Source organism: Carcharodon carcharias (genome assembly GCF_017639515.1).
Source record: "Carcharodon carcharias isolate sCarCar2 chromosome 39 unlocalized genomic scaffold, sCarCar2.pri SUPER_39_unloc_6, whole genome shotgun sequence".
NCBI classification, from domain to species: Eukaryota; Metazoa; Chordata; class Chondrichthyes; order Lamniformes; family Lamnidae; genus Carcharodon; species Carcharodon carcharias.
The window spans coordinates 252,501-269,134 of record NW_024470845.1 but is presented as its reverse complement, the minus strand read 5'-3'; the positions used below and the strand labels follow the sequence as shown (position 1 = coordinate 269,134).

At 52.9% G+C, this 16,634-nt stretch overlaps 1 protein-coding gene across 1 annotated transcript in view; it reads right to left on the bottom strand.

The window, feature by feature from the left end:
- LOC121274986 (neuronal pentraxin-1-like) overlaps nucleotides 1–16,634 on the bottom strand; it is a 31,374-nt gene that overhangs the window by 7,736 nt on the left and 7,004 nt on the right. Inside the window, exons 2-4 of the mRNA XM_041182378.1 lie at nucleotides 12,557–12,749; nucleotides 7,870–8,117; nucleotides 725–904 (exon numbers count right to left, since the gene is read on the bottom strand). Of these exons, the coding sequence (XP_041038312.1) occupies nucleotides 725–904; nucleotides 7,870–8,117; nucleotides 12,557–12,749 (621 nt within the window). The remainder of the gene's footprint in view (nucleotides 1–724; nucleotides 905–7,869; nucleotides 8,118–12,556; nucleotides 12,750–16,634) is intronic.

Below are 16,634 nucleotides of genomic sequence, written 5' to 3'. Positions count from 1 at the left end.
ACAGCACTGTGGGTGTACCTACACCACAGGGACACAATCCTGGAACTCCCTCCCTAACAGCACTGTGGGTGTACCTACACAAGAGGGTCAAAATACTGGAATTCAATCCGTAACAGCACTGTAGGTGTACCTACACCACAGGGACAAAATCCTGGAACTCCCTCTCTAACAGCGCTGTGGGTGTAGCTACATCACAGGGACAAAATCCTGGAACTCCCTCCCTAACAGCACTGTGGGTGTATCTACATCACAGGGACAAAATCCTGGAACTCCCTCCCTAACAGCACTGTGGGTGTACCTACACCACAGGGACAAAATCCTGGAACTCCCTCCCTAACAGCGCTGTGGGTGTATCTACATCACAGGGACAAAATCCTGCTACTCCCTCCCTAACAGCACTGTGGGTGTACCTACACCACAGGGACTGCAGCGGTTCAAGAAGGCAGCTCACCACCACCTTCTCAAGGGGCAGTTAGGAATAGGCAATAAATGCTGGGCCCAGCCAGCGAAGCCCATTCAGTCCCCTCTCGAGCCTGTTACACAGGAACAGGAGGAGGCCCATTCAGCTCCCTCGAGCCTGTTACACAGGAACAGGAGGAGGCCCATTCAGCTCCCTCGAGCCTGTTCTGCCTTCGAATGAAACCCTGTCAGATATGGGTGAAATTATCAACAGTCCCTCAACGAAAATGTCCACTCACCACCCCCCCCTCCCCCACCCCCTCACCTGTTCTTGCCCGAGAACGAAGACGCCTCCCAATTTGATTGGGTGCCAGGGGGCCAGGTTGTCCCCTTTGCCTCTGCTTGAACCATCCTGATAGGCCTCCCAGGTACCATCTCGGATCGACCAGGTTATGCAGACGTGATGCCAGCCACTATCATTCAGTGCCAGGGGCAAGCCTGCCATCTGCATGGGGAGGAGGGCACAACATCAGCACCATTAAAAAAAAAAGCATCGGTCATGGGCCCCCTTTCTCCGGGTCAAAGCACTCCGGGGGGGCCCTTCTCTAGAGCGGTTCACGAGCCAGAGATGGGCGCCAAAGCCGCGGCGGGAGACGTTCGGGACCCGTCAGCGGAACCTCGGTCAAAGAGTTGGCGTTTCTCTTTCCAAAGGAGCGCCTTAATGGAGGCCAGCGGAGAGTAGGGAGGGAGAGAGAGCGGGAGCGCGGAGAGGTTTAGCGGGTGGGAGTTCCGGAGCTTACGCACCACCCCACCCTCCTCCCTCTCCTCTCAAACCAAATCGCCAACCCCTCCCACCCCCCCACCCCCTCCTCCCCCCACCCCCACCAACCCCCACCAAGCCGCTGAAGTTCCGGCCGCCAATGGCGGAGAGATGGAAATCGGAGCGAGGGGATGCAGATTGGTGGGGGGGGGGATTTCTCGAGAGGCTGGAATGGGAGGAGCGCAGAGACCTCGGCGGGTTGCAGGAGGTTACAGAGATAGGGAGGGAGGGGGTGAGGGAGCGATTTGAACAGGAGGATGAGAATTGTAGGGGCTGGAGGAGGTTACAGAGATAGGGAGGGAGGGGGTGAGGGAGGGATTGGAACAGGAGGGTGAGAATTGTAACGTGGTGCCGGGAATGACTGGACGAAGAGGGGCGATGGTTTCTAATGAATTCCTAACGTCACACTGCCCTGAAGGAGACCCTTCACCCATCGTGCCCGCGTTGCCTCTTTGCGAGCGCGATTGTCCGCTCAGGCACCAGTCCTGCCCACCTCTCCGAGCACACGTTCCCCAAATCCCCTGCTATCCTACCCCCACCCCCCCCACTCCCAAACCTTCATTGTCCGACTGTCACTTGCTCATCAATGTCCAATTGACTTCCTCCGTTACCTCCCATCAGGCTGTGCCAGATTCCCGGGTCCACCTCGTCTCCCGAAGCCGGGAATAAGCGACCCCTGCGGGGAACCACGTTCCGGCTGTTCCTTGCCAGGAATGCTGCCTCTAACTCCTCTTGCAACTCTCGCTTTCGGGAGCACCCCCACCAACCCCCCCCACCCCCACCCACCCCCCCTCCTGACTGCTGGCCCTGCTTCTGTGAAGCCTCGGACTCTGGTCAGCAGTTTAGTGAGCAGATCGTTCTTCGGAGCCCTTTCCACACACACAGTTACGTTGTTGAGCAAGGCACAACGATTATACAGAGGATGTGGGAGCAGAGGGAGCTGGGGGTACATGTGTAAAAATTATTGAAGGTGTGGGGACAGGTTGAGAGAACGGTTAATAGAGCAGACAGTAACCTGGACTTCACGAACTGAAGTATTAATAGGGGAATGGAGTTCATTCGCAGGGAGGTTATCCTTCTTAAACAGCACCGCCCAAACCCACGACCACTACCACCTAGGAGGACAAGGGCAGCAGACACATGGGAACACCACCACCTGGAAGTTCCCCTCCGAGTCACTCACCATCCTGACTTGGAAATATATCGGCCATTCCTTCACTGTCGCTGGGTCAAAACCTTGGAACTCCCTCCCTAACAGCACTGTGGGTGTACCTACACCACAGGGACAAAATCCTGGAACTCCCTCCCTAACAGCACTGTGGGTGTACCTACACCACAGGGACAAAATGCTGGAACTCCCTCCCTAACAGCACTGTGGGTGTACCTACACCACAGGGACAAAATCCTGGAACTCCCTCCCTAACAGCACTGTGGGTGTACCTACACCACAGGGACAAAATCCTGGAACTCCCTCCCTAACAGCACTGTGGGTGTACCTACACCACACAGCCTGGTTCAAGAAGGCAGCTTACCCACCACCTTCTCAAGGGGCAATTAGGGATGGGCAATAAATACTGGGCCCAGCCAGCCAAGCCCACATCCCGTGAATGAATTTTGAAAAAGTGTTATGTTGAATTTGTGCAAAACACTAGTTGGGTCTCAGCTGGAGTACTGTGTCCAGTTCTGGGCTCCGCACTTCAGGAAGGATGTGAAGGCATGAGAGAGAGTGCGGAAAAGATTCACAAGAATGGTTCCAGGGATGAGGAACTTCGGTTATGTAGAGAGAGTGGAAGAGTTGGGACTGTTCTCCTTGGAGATGAGAATATTGAAAGGAGATTTGATAGAGGTGTTAGAAATCATGAGGGGTCTGGGACAGAGTAGAGAGTGAGAAACAGTTCCCATTGGCAGGAAGGTTGAGAATGGGCAGGTCAGATTTAAGGTCATTAGTTAAAGAAGCAAAAGTGACATGAGAATAAACTTTCTCAGGTAGCAAGTGGCTTGGATCTGGAACACGTTGCCCGAGACTGTGGAGGAGGGAGAGTCAATCGAGGCATGCAAGAGGGAAGTGGATTATTAGTGAAAAGGAATGGGTCTTTTTTAGATCGCAAGATGGAATGAACGGCATGCTTAGAGTGCTGGGATCTCAACTGTTTACAATTCATATAAATGACTTGGATGAAGGGAAGGGTGTAATCGATGCCAAATTTGCTGATGACACACCTCTAGCTGGGAAAGTAAGTTCCAAAGAGGATATAAGGAGGTTAAGTGAGAGGGCAGAGATCTGGCAAATGGAATGGAATGTGGGGAAATGTGAAATTTTGGTGGGAAGAATAAAAGAGAAGCTTATTATCTAAACGGTGAGGGATTACAGAGCTCTGAGGTGCAGAGGGATCTGGGTGTCCTAGTGCATGAACCACAAAGGGTTAGGACGCAGGTACAGTGGGTAATTAGGAAGCTAATAGTATGTTATCGTTTATTGTAAGGGGAATTGAATAGAAAAGTAGGGAGGTGATGTTTCAGTTGTACAGGGCACTGGTGAGACCACATCTGGAGTATTGTGTACAGTACGGGTCTCCTTATTTAAGGAAGGATGTGCATGGGTTGGAAGCAGTTCAGAGAAGGTTTACCAGACTAACACCAGGAATGGGTGGATTGTCTTACAAGGAAAGGTCGGACAGACTCGGCTTGTAGCCGCTGGAGTTTAGAAGAGTGAGAGGAGACTCGATTGAAACATGTACGATCCTGAGGGGTCTTGACAGGGGTGGATGTGGATAACGTGGTTCCTCTTGTGGGAGAATCTAGAATGGGGGGGTGGGGGGGGGGGTCACTGCTTAAGAATAAGGGGTCACCCATGTGAAACAGGGATGAGGAGAATTTCTTTCTCTCAGAGGGTGGTGAGTCTTTGGGACCCTCTTCCTGAATAGGAGTTGGAAGCCTCGACTGAATACTTTTCAGGCCGAGCGAGATAGATTCTTGATAAGCCAGGGTGGTGGAGGTGGGGTGGGGGGGTGGTGATAGGTTATTGAGGGGTGGGTGGGATGCAGATTTCAGGTTACAATCAGATCAGCCACGATCTTGTACAATGGTGGAGCAGGCTCGAGGGGCTGAATGGCCTCTTCCTCCTCCTTGTTTGTGTGTGAGGAAGAACGTGTGGAAGAGGTTATGGTGAGAAGGCAGGGGAGTGGGACGCGATGAATTGCTCACTGGAGCCTGTGTGTCCATAGATCTCTGAAGGCGGAGGGGCATGTTAGAGGGGGTGGTGAAAAAGGCATATGGGACACTTGCCTTGATCAATCGAGGCATAGATTACAAAAGTAGGGAGGTCATGCTGGAGTTGTATAGACTCTTGGTGAGGCCACAGCTGGAGTACTGGGTGCAGTTCTGGTCGCCACATTATAGGAAGGATGTGATTGCGCTGGAGGGGGTGCAGAGGAGATTCACCAGGATGTTGCCTGGGATGAAACATTTAAGTTATGGAGAGAGGTTGGATAGACTTGGGTTGTTTTTGTTAGAGCAGAGAAGGCTGAGGGGCGACCTGATCGAGGTGTACAAGGTTATGAGGGGCATGGCCATGGTGGGTAGGGAGCAGCTGTTCCCCTTTAGTTGAAGGGTCAGTCACGAGGGGGCATAAGCTCAAGGTGAGGGGGCAGGAGGTTTAGGGGGGGATGTGAGGAACAACTTTTGTCACCCAGAGGGTGGTGAGGGTCTGGAATGCGCTGCCTGGGAGGGTGGTGGAGGCGAGTTAGCCTCACATCCTTTAAAAAGTACCTGGATGAGCACTTGGCACATCATAACATTCAAGGCTGTGGGGCCAAGTGCTGGTCCATGGGATTAGGTAGGTAGGCCAGGTGTTTCTCACGTGTCGGTGCAGACTCGATGGGCCGAAGGGCCTCTTCTGCACTGTGTGTGGAGATTGGAGTGAGGGGCAATGCCCCCTCCAGTTAAGAAAGGATCCCCTCTTTCTTCTCATCCACCTGCCGGCAGCCATTAAACCCCAAACCCAAGTACCCCCCCCCCTTGCTCACCCCGCTCTGTCCCACTCCGTAACCTGCTCAAGAACCCTCACCCCCATCTCATGACCCCCCCCGGCTTACTTTGCCTCGGGGCTCCATGGGCCTTTCTTTGGGGCTTGCTTGCCCACTGAGCACCAAAGGGAACAACAATTTATACCACATGAGAAGAGAGTGCCGACTGCTTGGCAAGCAGGCTCCGATTGGTAGGGGCAATGCAGCAGAGAACAGTTAACTGCCAAGCGCATCCCCTTGGCTGTCTGGCACAGGCAAAGCACTGACTGTACCCCACCAGCCCGTGCTTGCAAAACTCAAACCACGGTGACCGATATGGGATGTGATTCCGTGTTTGGACAGCACTCACTGAACAACCCTGCTTGCGCTATGAATTACACTTGACGACTAGTTGGGCTAACTTACGCGTGCCAGGAGCTACATAGGTTCACGCACAGGGCCCTACCCTTTGCAGGCAGAAGGAGCATGCCCACGCATTGTCCTTTTCCAACGAAACGGAAGCTTTGGGAGACAGCCACTCCCTGGTTCATTCCTCCTTGACCCATCAGAGTGAGGTTATTCTTCAAGGACTCCTCCTTCAGAGGTGGGTATTGCTTGACAAGGCCTAAGTTTTTTGCCCATCCTGAGTGGCCCCGGAGCTGAGCAAGGTAAGAGTGAACCACCTTGACCGCAAGGTCAGGGGTCACATGTCGGCCAGGCCAGGTAAGGAGGGCGGATTTCCTTCCAGCACCATCTAGAAGGACAAGGGCAGCAGACATGGGAACACCACCACCTGGAAGTTCCCCTCCGAGTCACTCACCATGCTGACTTGGAAGTATATCGGCCGTTCCTTCACTGTCTCTGGGTCAAAATCCTGGAACTCCCTCCCTAACAGCACTGTGGGTGTACCCACACCACAGGGACACAATCCTGGAACTCCCTCCCTAACAGCGCTGTGGGTGTACCTACTCCACACGGACAAAATCCTGGAACTCCCTCCCTAACAGCACTGTGGGTGTACCTACATCACAGGGACAAAATCCTGGAACTCCCTCCCTAACAGCACTGTGGGTGTACCTACTCCACACGGACAAAATCCTGGAACTCCCTCCCTAACAGCACTGTGGGTGTACCTACTCCACACGGACAAAATCCTGGAACTCCCTCCCTAACAGCACTGTGGGTGTACCTACACCACAGGGACAAAATCCTGGAAGTCCCTCCCTAACAGCACTGTGGCTGTACCTACACCACAGGGACAAAATCCTGGAACTCCCTCCCTAACAGCACTGTGGGTGTACCTACTCCACACGGACAAAATCCTGGAACTCCCTCCCTAACAGCACTGTGGGTGTACCTACACCACAGGGACAAAATCCTGGAAATCCCTCCCTAACAGCGCTGTGGATGTACCTACACCACACGGACAAAGCCCTGGAACTCCCTCCCTAACAGCACTGTGGGTGTACCTACACCACACGGACAAAATCCTGGAACTCCCTCCCTAACAGCGCTGTGGATGTACCTACACCACACGGACAAAGCCCTGGAACTCCCTCCCTAACAGCACTGTGTGTGTACCTACACCACAGGGACAAAATCCTGGAACTCCCTCCCTAACAGCGCTGTGGGTGTACCTACACCACACGGACAAAATCCTGGAACTCCCTCCCTAACAGCACTGTGGGTGTACCTACACCACAGGGACAAATTCCTGGAACTCCCTCCCTAACAGCGCCGTGGGTGTACCTACACCACACAGACTGGTTCAAGAAGGCAGCTCACCCACCACCTTCTCAAGGGCAATTAGGGACGGGCAACAAATGGTGGACCCAGCCAGCGACACCCACGTCCCACGAGCGAATAGCCTTAAAGGAAAATTCTTCAATGTAGATGATCTGGGAGTTCCGATTCATAATTCCCTGAAAGTGGCGTCACAAGTAGACAGGGTTGTAAAGAAAGCTTTTGACATACTGGCCTTCATAAATCAAAGTATTGAGTAGAGGAGTTGGGATGTTATGGTGAGGTTGTATCAGACATTGGTGAGGCCAACTTTGGAGTATTGTGTGCAGTTCTGGTCGCCTAACTACAGGAAGGATATCAGTAAGATTGAGAGAGAGTGCAGAGAAGATTTACTAGGATGTTGCCGGGTCTTCAGGGGTTGAGTCACAGGGAAAGATTAAACAGGTTAGGACTTTATTCCTTGGAGGGTAGAAGGATGAGGGGAGATTTGATAGAAGGTCACAAAATTATGAGGGGTATAGACAGAGTAAATGCGAGTAGCTCTTTCCACTTAGATTAGGAGAGATAAACACGAGAGGACATGGCTTTAGGGTGAAAGGGGAAAGGTTTAGGGGGAACATTAGGGGGAACTTCTTCACTCAGAGAGCGGTGAGAGTGTGGAACGAGCTACCATCTGATGAGGTAAATGCGGGCTCACTCTTAAGTTTTAAGAAACAATTGGATAGATACATGGATGGGAGAGGTCTGGAGTGTTATGGACTGGGTGCAGGTCAATGGGACTAGCGGAATAATATTTCAGCTCAGACTAGAAGGGCCGAAGGGCCTGTTTTCTGTGCTGTAGTGTTCGATGGTTCTATGCTATCTTATTTTTGACCCAATTTGGCATGTTGTCTGCTCTGTTACCTTGTCGTTGATAAGCAGATGCATCGGACTCGTTCCCCATTGAGTCAGAACCAGTTCGTTGGGCTCTCCTAGGACTGCATAGGAGAATGGGGTCCCAACCACAGGAGCGGACAGTGTTTTCAAGTGGAGACAGACAGTGAAGGCAAACACCTCCTGGGCCAAGGTGCTGGTCATTTTCACGTACATGTAGTTGGTCCGCAAGGGGAAGGACACTTGGAATCGGTCAGCCAGAGTCCCCGAGCTTCTTCCTGTCCAGACACAAGACGACATTTTGTTAGGGTAACCGAGCGAAAGCAGAGACAGGGAGTCAGGGAAAGATCGACTGAGAGATAGAGAGGGGTAAAGAGATAAGGGGGGGAGACGGAATTAAAGAGAGGGAGCGAGAGACAGAGAGAGAGAGAGAGGGAGCGAGTGAGACAGAGAGAAACAGAGATAGAGGGGGCAGGGTGGTGCAAGAGAGAGGGGGATAGAGGCAGAGAGGGAGACACTGGTAGAGAGACAGAAAGAGATGGAGAGTTACAGAGAAGGAGGGACAAAGAGGGAGACACAGTGATGGAGTGACAGGGAGAGAGATAGATAGATTGAGAGACAGAATGAGAGACATAAAGTGGGAGAGAAACAGAGACAAAGGGAGAGAGTCAGAGGGAGAGAGACAGAGGGAGAGAGGCAGAGGGAGAGAGGCAGAGGGAGAGTGGCAGAGGGAGAGAGGTAGAGACCAATAGGGAGAGAGACGGAGAGTGAGAGGCACAGAGGGAGAAACAGAACAAGAGACATAAAGTGGGAGAGAGACAGAGAGAGAGGGAGAGAGACAAAGAGCGAGAGACAAAGGTAGAAACAGAGAGAGAGGCTGAAGGAGAGAGGTGGAGAGCGATAGGGGAGAGACAGAGAGAGGGAGAGACAGGGAGACGGGGGGGTGCAGGGGGGGAGAGAGAGAGAGAGGCAGAGGGAGAGAGAGAGGGGGAGAGAGAGTGAGATAGAGAGTGATAGGGAGAGAGACAGAGAGAGGGAGAGAGAAAGAGACAGACGGAGAGAGGCAGAGATAGAGAGCGATAGGGAGAGAGACAGAGAGAGGGAGAGAGACAGAGTGGGGGTGAGAGAGAGACAGAGAGAAAGGAAGAGAGAGTGACATAGAGAGAGAGAGACAGAGACAGAGATAGAGAGAGAGAGGCAGAGGGAGAGACAGACAGAGAGAGAGAGACAGAGATAGAGAGAGAGAGAGGCAGAGGGAGAGACAGACAGAGAGAGAGAGACAGAGAGAGAGAGAGAGGCAGAGGGAGAGACAGACAGAGAGAGAGAGAGACAGAGAGAGAGAGAGAGAGGCAGAGGGAGAGAGAGAGAGAGAGAGAGGCAGAGGGAGAGACAGACAGAGAGAGAGACAGACAGAGAGAGAGAGAGAGGCAGAGGGAGAGACAGACAGAGAGAGAGGCAGAGGGAGAGACAGACAGAGAGAGAGAGACAGAGAGAGAGAGGCAGAGAGAGAGAGAGAGGCAGAGGGAGAGACAGACAGAGAGAGAGAGACAGAGAGAGAGAGAGGCAGAGGGAGAGACAGACAGAGAGAGAGAGACAGAGAGAGAGAGGCAGAGGGAGAGACAGACAGAGAGAGAGAGACAGAGAGAGAGAGAGGCAGAGGGTGAGACAGACAGAGAGAGAGATAGAGGCAGAGGGAGAGACAGACAGAGAGAGAGACAGAGAGAGAGAGAGAGAGAGAGAGAGAGGCAGAGGGAGAGACAGACAGAGGGAGAGACAGACAGAGAGAGAGACAGACAGAGAGAGAGACAGACAGAGAGAGAGAGAGGCAGAGGGAGAGACAGACAGAGAGAGAGAGAGAGAGATAAAGACAAAGCGAGAGAGGGAGAGAGACAGAGAGAGAGGGAGAGAGAGGCAGAGGGAGAGACAGACAGAGAGAGAGAGAGAGAGATAAAGACAAAGCGAGAGAGGGAGAGAGACAGAGAGAGAGGGAGCGAGGGATCAGGAAAAGATGAGTGAGAGGATAAGTGGCAAGTATAAGTTCAGGGAAACATAAAGGACATGTTGAGAAACAGGGCGAATGATGAAAGGATGAATTTAGAGGAGAGTGCGGGGATGGAGTTACAGAGTATTGAGCGGACAGTGAAAGCTCATTCAGCATCTGGCTGTGTTCGTCATTCACACCCAGTCTGGCATCAAGGAGCCCCGACAAAACTGGAGTCAATGGGAATCAGGGGGAAAACTCTCCGCTGGTTGGAGTGATACCCGGCACAAAGGGAGTTGGTTGTGGCTGTTGGAGGTCGGTCATCTCAGCTCCAGGACATCACTGCAGGAGTTACTCAGGGTTAGTGTCCTCGGCCCAAAGATCTTCACCTGCTTCATCAATGACCTTCCTTCCATCAGAAGGTCAGAAGGGGGATGTTCGCTGATGGTTGCACGATGTTCAGCACCATTCGTGACTCCTCAGATACTGAAGCAGTCCATGTCCAAATGCAGCAAGACCTGGACAGTATCCAGGCTTTGGGGAGTCAGGAGCTGAGTTACTCGCCACAGAATTCCCAGCCTCTGACCTGCTCTTGGAGCCACAGTATTACTGTGTTGATCCACTTGACATTCAATGACATTACCATTACTGAATCCCCCACTATCAACATCCTGGGGGTTACCATTGACCAGAAACTGAACTGGGACCAGCCACATAAACACTGTGGCTACAAGAGCAGGTCAGAGGCTGGGAATCCTGCAGTGAGTAACTCACCTCCTGACTCCCCCAAAGCCTATCCACCATCTACAAGGCACAAGGCAGGAGTGTGATGGAATAATCCCCACTTGCCTGGATGATGCAGCTCCCACAACACTCAAGAAGCTCGACACCGTCCAGGACAAAGCAGCCCCGCTTGATCGGCACCCCATACACTAACATTCACTCCCCACACCACCGACACACAGTAGCAGCAGCGTGTGTACCATCTACAAGATGCACTGCAGCAACTCATCAAGGCTCCTCAAACAGCACCTTCCAAACCCACGACCACTACCATCTAGAAAGACAAGGGCAGCAGATAGATAGGAACACCACCATCTCGAAGTTCCCCTCCAAGTTACTCACCATCCTGACTTGGAAATATATCGGCTGTTCCTTCACTGTCGCTGGGTCAAAATCCTGGAACTCCCTCCCTAACAGCACTGTGGGTGTACCTACACCACAGGGACAAAACCCTGGAACTCCCTCCCTAACAGCACTGTGGGTGTACCTACACTACAGGGACAAAATCCTGGAACTCCCTCCCTAACAGCACTATGGGTGTACCTACACCACAGGGACAAAATCCTGGAACTCCCTCCCTAACAGCACTGTGGGTGTACCTACACCACAGGGTCAAAATCCTGGAACTCCCTCCCTAACAGCACTGTGGGTGTACCTACACCACAGGGACAAAACCCTGGAACTCCCTCCCTAACAGCACTGTGGGTGTACCTACACCACAGGGACAAAATCCTGGAAATCCCTCCCTAACAGCACTGTGGATGTACCTACACCACAGGGACTGCAGCAGTTCAAGAAGACAGCTCAGCACCACCTTCTCAAGGGCCAATTAGGGCTGGAGTATAAATGTTGGGCCCAGCCAGTGACATCTACATCCATTGAATCAGTAACAAAAAAATTCAGTCTCTGGTCAATTGTAACCCCCAGGATGTTGATAATGGGGGATTCAGTGATGGGAATGCCATTGAACGTCCATGGATGATGGTTGGGTTTTCTCTTGTTGGAGATGGTCAGTGCCTGACACATGTGTGGTTTGAATGTTACTTGCCACTTGTCAGTCCAAGCCTGGATATTGTCCAGGTCTTGCTGCATTTGGACATGGGCTGCTTCAGTATCTGAGGAGTCGCGAATGGTGCTGAACATTGTGCAGACATCTTGGAGTCTCGCGTCTGCATGTGCCAACTCACGTTGAAATCCTCGGTGAGAGTTTGGGGAGCGGAGGAATCATTCCCTCGCCCAGAGGCCGATGGAGGTTTTGAACTCGCAGATCGGAAGGGCTGGGAGGGGCCAGAACTTGGAATGCACCTGGACTCCCTTGTCGATCAGAAACCTGCCTCACTCGGCCTTGACTCTATTCGATGTCCCAGCCTCCGCTGCTCTCTGAGGGAGAGAGTTCCACAGACCGACCACCCTCTGAGAGAAGAAATCCCTCCTCATCTCCCTCTTCAACGGGGGACTCTCTTATTCTGAAACTGCGTGACCCCCCCTCTTCATTCTAAACTCCCTCACGGGGGGGAAACAACCAACTCACATCCACCCTGTCAAGTCCCCTCAGGATTTTACGTTCCTGTAAGGTCACCTCTCATTCCTCTAAACTTCAATGGATACTGGGCCCAACCTGCCCAACCTTTCCACATAAGACAAACCCCCTTCATCCCAGGAATCAGCCCAGTGAACCTTCCCTGAATGGCCTCCAATGGAAGCCTATCCCTCCCTTAGCGAGGAGACCAGAACTGTACCCAGTGCTCCAGTTGTGGTCTCACCAGTGCCCTGTCCAGTTGTAGCAGGACTTCCCAACTCTTATACTCCACACCCCACCTCGTAATAAAGACCATTTGCCTCCCGAATTACCCTCGGCACCCCCATGCTAACTTTTCTCTGGTTCATATCTAGATTAGGAAGCTCCAGTTGCCAGCGACTCCATCCCCACCCTCGCCCCATTGATTCACTCACCTCTGGTGACTCCTGAGGGCTGCCTCTGGTGTAACTGGGCGAGTGCCAGCTCCAGAGTGCCACCATGGTACTGCTGTTGCCTCCTGCTGTCGTGGGCCTGGTTGGTGATGTGCCCCGCAAGGCTTTTCATGGGCTCCTGTTGGTGCTCACTCCAAGGGTGGGGGTATCTGGAGTCGAAGGCGTTGTCCAGGGGCTGAGGTGGGGGAATGGGAGGGAGGGAGAAAAGTCCTTGGTCACTCCAGTCTGGCCCTCAGTGGATTCGCAGGAGACTAAAAAGAGCTCTACCACTTAGAAGGACAAGGGCAGCAGACACATGGGGAACACCCACCACCTGGAAGTTCCCCTCCAAGACACTCACCATCCTCACTTGGAAACATATCGGCCGTTCCTTCACTGTCGCTGAGTCAAAATCCTGGAACTCCCTCCCTAACAGCGCTGTGGGTGTACCTACACCACAGGGACAAATCCTGGAACTCCCTCCCTAACAGCACTGTGGGTGTACCTACACCACAGGGACAAAATCCTGGAACTCCCTCCCTAATAGCACTGTGGGTGTACCTACACCACAGGGACAAAATCCTGGAACTCCCTCCCTAATAGCACTGTGGGTGTACCTACACCACAGGGACATAATCCTGGAACACCATCGCTAACAGCAGTGTGGGTGTACCTACACCACAGGGACAAAATCCTGGAACTCCCTCCCTAACAGCACTGTGGGTGTACCTACACCACACGGACAAAATCCTGGAACTCCCTCCCTAACAGCACTGTGGGTGTAACTACACCACAGGAAACTACAGCGGCTGAAGAATGCGGATCACCCGCACCTTCTCAAGGGGCAATTAGGAGTGGGCAATAAGTGCTGTCCCAGACAGTGACACCCCCGTGAAAGTATTGAACCAACACAAAAAAACACCCAGGACTGGGTTTATGAACGCCGTCGGCCGAGTGAAAGGTCCCAAGGGTGACCCACAGGGGCTGGTGTAAGGCAAAAATGTGTGTAAACACGCGGATTAGGGGCTGGAGTAGGCCACTCGGCCCTTCGAGCCCTGCTTCCCCATTCAATAAGGTCACCGCTGTCCTGACTGTCACCTCAACCCCGCATTACTGCCTCCCCCCCAAATAACCCTTCACCACACTCACCCCCTCCTCGCTTTGCCTATTAAGAATCTATCTAACTCAACACTCATCGAGCCTTCCTCTACCGGCCTCTGGGGGGCAAGGCTTCCACAGGCGAGTGACCCACTGGGAGGTAAAAGTTCTCCTCTTCTCCGTCTTAGACAGGAATCCCCACCCCCGCTTCTCCTTCTGGAACTGCGAGTCCCCTCCTTCTCGTCTGCTAGGGTTGGGGGGGTAGGTGGAGATGGGGCAAGAGGATTGCTGGCAGGGGGGTCGGTGAGGTGGGGGGGTGGGGTTGGGGCATGTGCCAGCCTCTCCTGGAGAAGGACGTGACCAGTGGGCTTCTAGACGTTACCCCCCCCAAAGCCCCCCCCAACCCTAAAAACCCTCCCGAAAATGGCCCTCCCAGCGCCTATTAAGGGGTGAGATGCTCAACACCAGCCACCCTCCGGCGGACACCGAATACCCCCTCCCCCGGCCAAAAGCCCCTGGGAAGAGGAGAAGGGGGCGGAGCCGCAGGGCAGGAGGTGGGGACGGACGGGCTCCTGGCCCTGGCCCCATGGCAAGTCAAACATAAACGCAGATCGTCCGGCCGCTGCCACAGAGCTGCCCTGTGGGATCTTGCTGTGCTCCCACACAGCAACGTGCTTACAGAGAAACATAGAGACTAGGAGCAGGAGGAGGCCATTCAGCCCTTCGATCCTGCTCCACCATTCATTACGATCATGGCTGATCACCCAACTCAATAGCCTGCTCCCGCTTCCTCCCCATACCCTTTGATCCCTTTCGCCCCAAGAGCTATATTTAACTCCTTCTTGAAAACATACAATGTTTTGGTCTCAACTACTTTCTGTGGTAGTGAATTCCACAGTCTCACCCCTCTCTGGGTGAAGACATTTCTCCTCATCTCCGTCCTAAATGGTCTACCCCGTACCCTCAGACTGTGACCCCTGGTTCTGGACTCCCCCCACCATCGGGAACATCCTTCCTGCATCTACCCTGTCCAGTCCTGTTAGAATTTTATAGGTTTCTATGAGATTCCCCCCTCATTCTTCTGAACTCCAGCGAATATAATCCTAACCGACTCAATCTCTCCTCTTATGTCAGTCCCGCCATCCCAGGAATCAGTCTGGTAAACCTTCGCTGCTCTCCCTCTATAGCAAGTACATCCTTCCTCAGATAAGGAATCAGTCTGGTAAACCTTCACTGTACTCACTCTATAGCAAGAACATCCTCCCTCAGATAAGGAATCAGTCTGGTAAACCTTCGCTGCTCTCCCTCTATAGCAAGTACATCCTTCCTCAGATAAGGAATCAGTCTGGTAAACCTTTGCTACACTCCCTCTATAGCAAGTACATCCTTCCTCAGATAAGGAATCAGTCTGGTAAACCTTCGCTGCTCTCCCTCTATAGCAAGAACATCCTTCCTCAGATAAGGAATCAGTCTGGTAAACCTTCGCTGCTCTCCCTCTATAGCAAGAACATCCTTCCTCAGATAAGGAATCAGTCTGGTAAACCTTTGCTACACTCCCTCTATAGCAAGAACATCCTTCCTCAGATAAGGAATCAGTCTGGTAAACCTTCGCTGTACTCCCTCTATAGCAAGCACATCCTTCCTCAGATAAGGAATCAGTCTGGTAAACCTTCGCTGCTCTCCCTCTGTAGCAAGTACATCCTTCCTCAGATAAGGAATCAGTCTGGTAAACCTTCGCTGCTCTCCCTCTATAGCAAGTACATCCTTCCTCAGATAAGGAATCAGTCTGGTAAACCTTCGCTGCACTCCCTCTATAGCAAGTACATCCTCCCTCAGATAAGGAGACCAATACTGCACACAATATTCCAGGTGAGGTCTCACCAAGGCCCTGTACAATTGCAGCAAGACATCCCTGTTCCTGTACTTGAATCCTCTGACTATGAAGGCCAACATACCATTTGCCTTCTTTACCACCTGCTGCACCTACATGCTTACCTTCAGCGACTGGTGTACAAGGACACCCAGGTCTCGTTGCACATTCCCCTCTCTCAATTTATAGCCAGTCAGATCATAATCTGCCTTCCTGTGTTTGCTACCAAAGTGGAGAACCTCACATTGATCCACATTATACTACATCTGCCATGCATTTGCCCACTCGCTTGGTGCAGGGCAAGGGCCTTCTCACCTATCCCAGTCCGACATTCCCTCGCCTGCTCGTCCGGTTTCACCTTGGACACGTCTGCATGACTCAGCTCAGCCTCTCCCTGAGTTGGCCCATTCCAATCCCACCACCCACCTCCCCCCCCCGCCACCCATTTCCTGGGGGAAGAAGCTTCTCCTGAATCCCCCACTGGATTTCTCGGTGAGTTCCCGACACACACGTTTTATAAAGCTCGTTCACGGGATGTAGGCGTGTCGCTGGCTGGGCCCAGTGTTTATTGCCCCCTCCCTAACTGCCCCTTGGGACGGTGGTGGGTGAGCTGGCTTCTTGAGCCGCTGCGGTACCTACACCACAGGGACCTGCAGCGGTTCAAGAAGGCAGCTCACCCACCACCTTCCCAAGGGGCAAGTAGAGGTGGAGGGCAAATGCTGGGCCCAGCCAGCGACGCCCACATCCCCTATGAAAGCCGTAAGGGAGGGGTCAGCCTGACTTATCGCTCTTTATCACATTCACTCGTTTATAATGCCTGCCCCTCTGTCTCTCTCTCTCTCTCTCTCTTCCCCCCTCTCCCTCTCTCTCTCTCTCTCTTCCCCCCACTCTCTCTCTCTCTCTTTCTCTCTTCCCCCCTCTCTCTCTCTCTTTCTCTCTTCCCCCCTCTCTCTCTCTCTTTCTCTCTTCCCCCCTCTCTCTCTTTTTCTCTCTTCCCCCGTCTCTCTCTCTCTTTCTCTCTTCCCCCCTCTCTCTCTCTTTCTCTCTTCCCCCCTCTCTCTCTCTCTTACTCTCTTCCCCCCTCTCTCTTCCCCCCTCTCTCTCTCTCTCTTT